Consider the following 2,009-nt stretch of genomic DNA (forward strand, 5'->3'; position numbering starts at 1 on the left):
GCTCCTCCATCCCGGGCTCCTCCATCCCGGCACTCAGCTCCTCCATCCCGGGAGAAGTCTCCTCCATCCCTGCCCGGGGGGCGCAGGGCAGCTGGGCTGGGGTCGCTGGCAGCAACTGGATCACGACGCACCCCACGGTAAGTTCCATCCCTCGGGGAGTCCCCTGTCCCTGCCGACCCCCGGCAGGATGCTCCCACATCCCTTTGGGGCCCATCCCGGTGGTTATGTATAGTGTTGGTGTCAGTGTGGTGTTGGTTAGGTGGGGTGTGTTGTCTCTGTGGGGTGGTTGGGGAATGTCCCTGTTAGGTTGTAGGTGTTGGGATCCTGTCTGGAAAATGCAAGTGCTGTAAACTTTTGACTCCCATCCTCATTGCACCATAGAATTCTAGGGGTTGGGATGAAGTTTAGACATCATCCAACCCCAACAGAATCATTAAGCAACCTTGGTTAGTGGAAGATATCCCTGCCCGTGGCAGGGATGGAACAAGACAATCATTAAAGTCCCTCCCAACCCAAACCATGCTGTGATACTATGATTCTAGCAAAAGTGCAGAGGAGAAGACCCAAAACTGAACAAATCCAACAGAAAAAGCAGAGTGGAACAATGGATAAAATCCTTGTCTGCTACTGCCACTCTTCACCTGCAGCACCCAAGGAGGGTTTGGTACAGTCCAAGCAGCTTTGAAGTGCTGGTTTTCATCCCTGGAGCCATCCCAGAGAGACAAACATCCCATCATAGAACCACAGAATCATTAAGGCTGGAGAAGCCCTCTATGATCACTGAATCCAATCACCACCAAGCCCTCTGCTACTCCGTGTCCCCAGGTGCCACATCTGCAGGCCTTTTAGATCCCTCCAGGGCTGGTGACTCCACCACTGCCCTGGGCAGCTGTGCCAGGGCCTGACAACCTTTTGTATGAAGAAATATTTCTTAATATCTAGCCTAGATCTCCCCTGGTACAACAGTGGTTGTAAGGGCAAGGATGGCTCTTCAAGTGAGGTCCATTTTAGGATTGGTATCACAACACAAGAGGGAATGTTATGGGAAGTTTTAGACTTGCAAAGCCTGGCACTAGGAGATAATAGAATCATAGAATTTAAGGGTTGGAATGGAGTTAAGAGCTCACCCAGCCCCAACCCCTGCCCTGGGCAGGGACACCTCCCAGCAGAGCAGGTTGCTCAAGGCTCATCCAACCTGGCTGTGAACACTGCCAGGGTTGGGGCAGCCACAGCCTCCCTGGGCAACCTGGGACAGGGTCTCAACACCCTCACAGGGAAAACTTCTTCCTGATATCTAGGCTAAATTGCCCCTGTGTTTAGCATCTGGAGGTGTTTAATTTGGCCGTCGTTTTATGTTGATGTACTGCAGTGAAAATAGGTAAAATTATTTGCCCAAAAATAGGCAGAATTCCACAAAGCTAGAGCTGTTCCAGAAATAGATGGGATTCCTCGTGTGTTTGTTTATTTGGCTTGCTTTTTGAAGTGCCAGAATAGGGGGGATGTGGAAAAAGGAGGTTTTAAGATAGAGAAAACAAGTCCTGCTTTTTGATGGCCTTAACACTGGGTTCAAGCTTTGGTGGCTCAGGTGGTGGTACAGACTCTGGGTTTGGTCTGTGTGTTCTTAATATAACCTGTGCTTTCCTTCACCAATGTTGCTTTTTTTGGGTCTCAGTTCACAGAAATGATGTCACTTGATATATCTGACAGTACTCAAATCTACACTGCGTTCATGGTGTACCTGGACCTCCTGGAAGGTAAGTCAGGGAAGTGACTGGATAGACAGCTCAACAAATGCCTTGCTTTGCTTTTAGGAGCTGTTAAATTAATTGTCTGTGCACTAGCAGGGCCTTTCCTACAAAGTTCTTGATGTTCTTTTTGATGCTTTTTGTGCTGAAGGTTTTTATCCTGTGCCTACCTGGAGCCTTTGCAGAGATGAGGGCCCAACAATTACAAGTGTAGGTGTTCCAGGGCACAGAGAGCAGGGGGAAAAAAGCAAGAGGGGAGTAGGG

General features: G+C 49.4%; 1 protein-coding gene across 1 annotated transcript in view; it reads left to right on the forward strand.

The window, feature by feature from the left end:
- The first annotated feature begins 83 nt into the window (after nt 1-83).
- Nucleotides 84-2,009, forward strand: part of TSEN15 (TSEN15 tRNA splicing endonuclease subunit) — a 10,320-nt gene continuing 8,394 nt past the window's right edge. Inside the window, exons 1-2 of the mRNA XM_009080252.1 lie at nt 84-137; nt 1,673-1,754. Coding sequence (XP_009078500.1) covers nt 1,682-1,754 — 73 coding nt within the window. The 5' untranslated portion in view covers nt 84-137; nt 1,673-1,681. The remainder of the gene's footprint in view (nt 138-1,672; nt 1,755-2,009) is intronic.

Source organism: Acanthisitta chloris, unplaced genomic scaffold, assembly GCF_000695815.1.
Source record: "Acanthisitta chloris isolate BGI_N310 unplaced genomic scaffold, ASM69581v1 scaffold16258, whole genome shotgun sequence".
NCBI classification, from domain to species: domain Eukaryota; kingdom Metazoa; phylum Chordata; class Aves; order Passeriformes; family Acanthisittidae; genus Acanthisitta; species Acanthisitta chloris.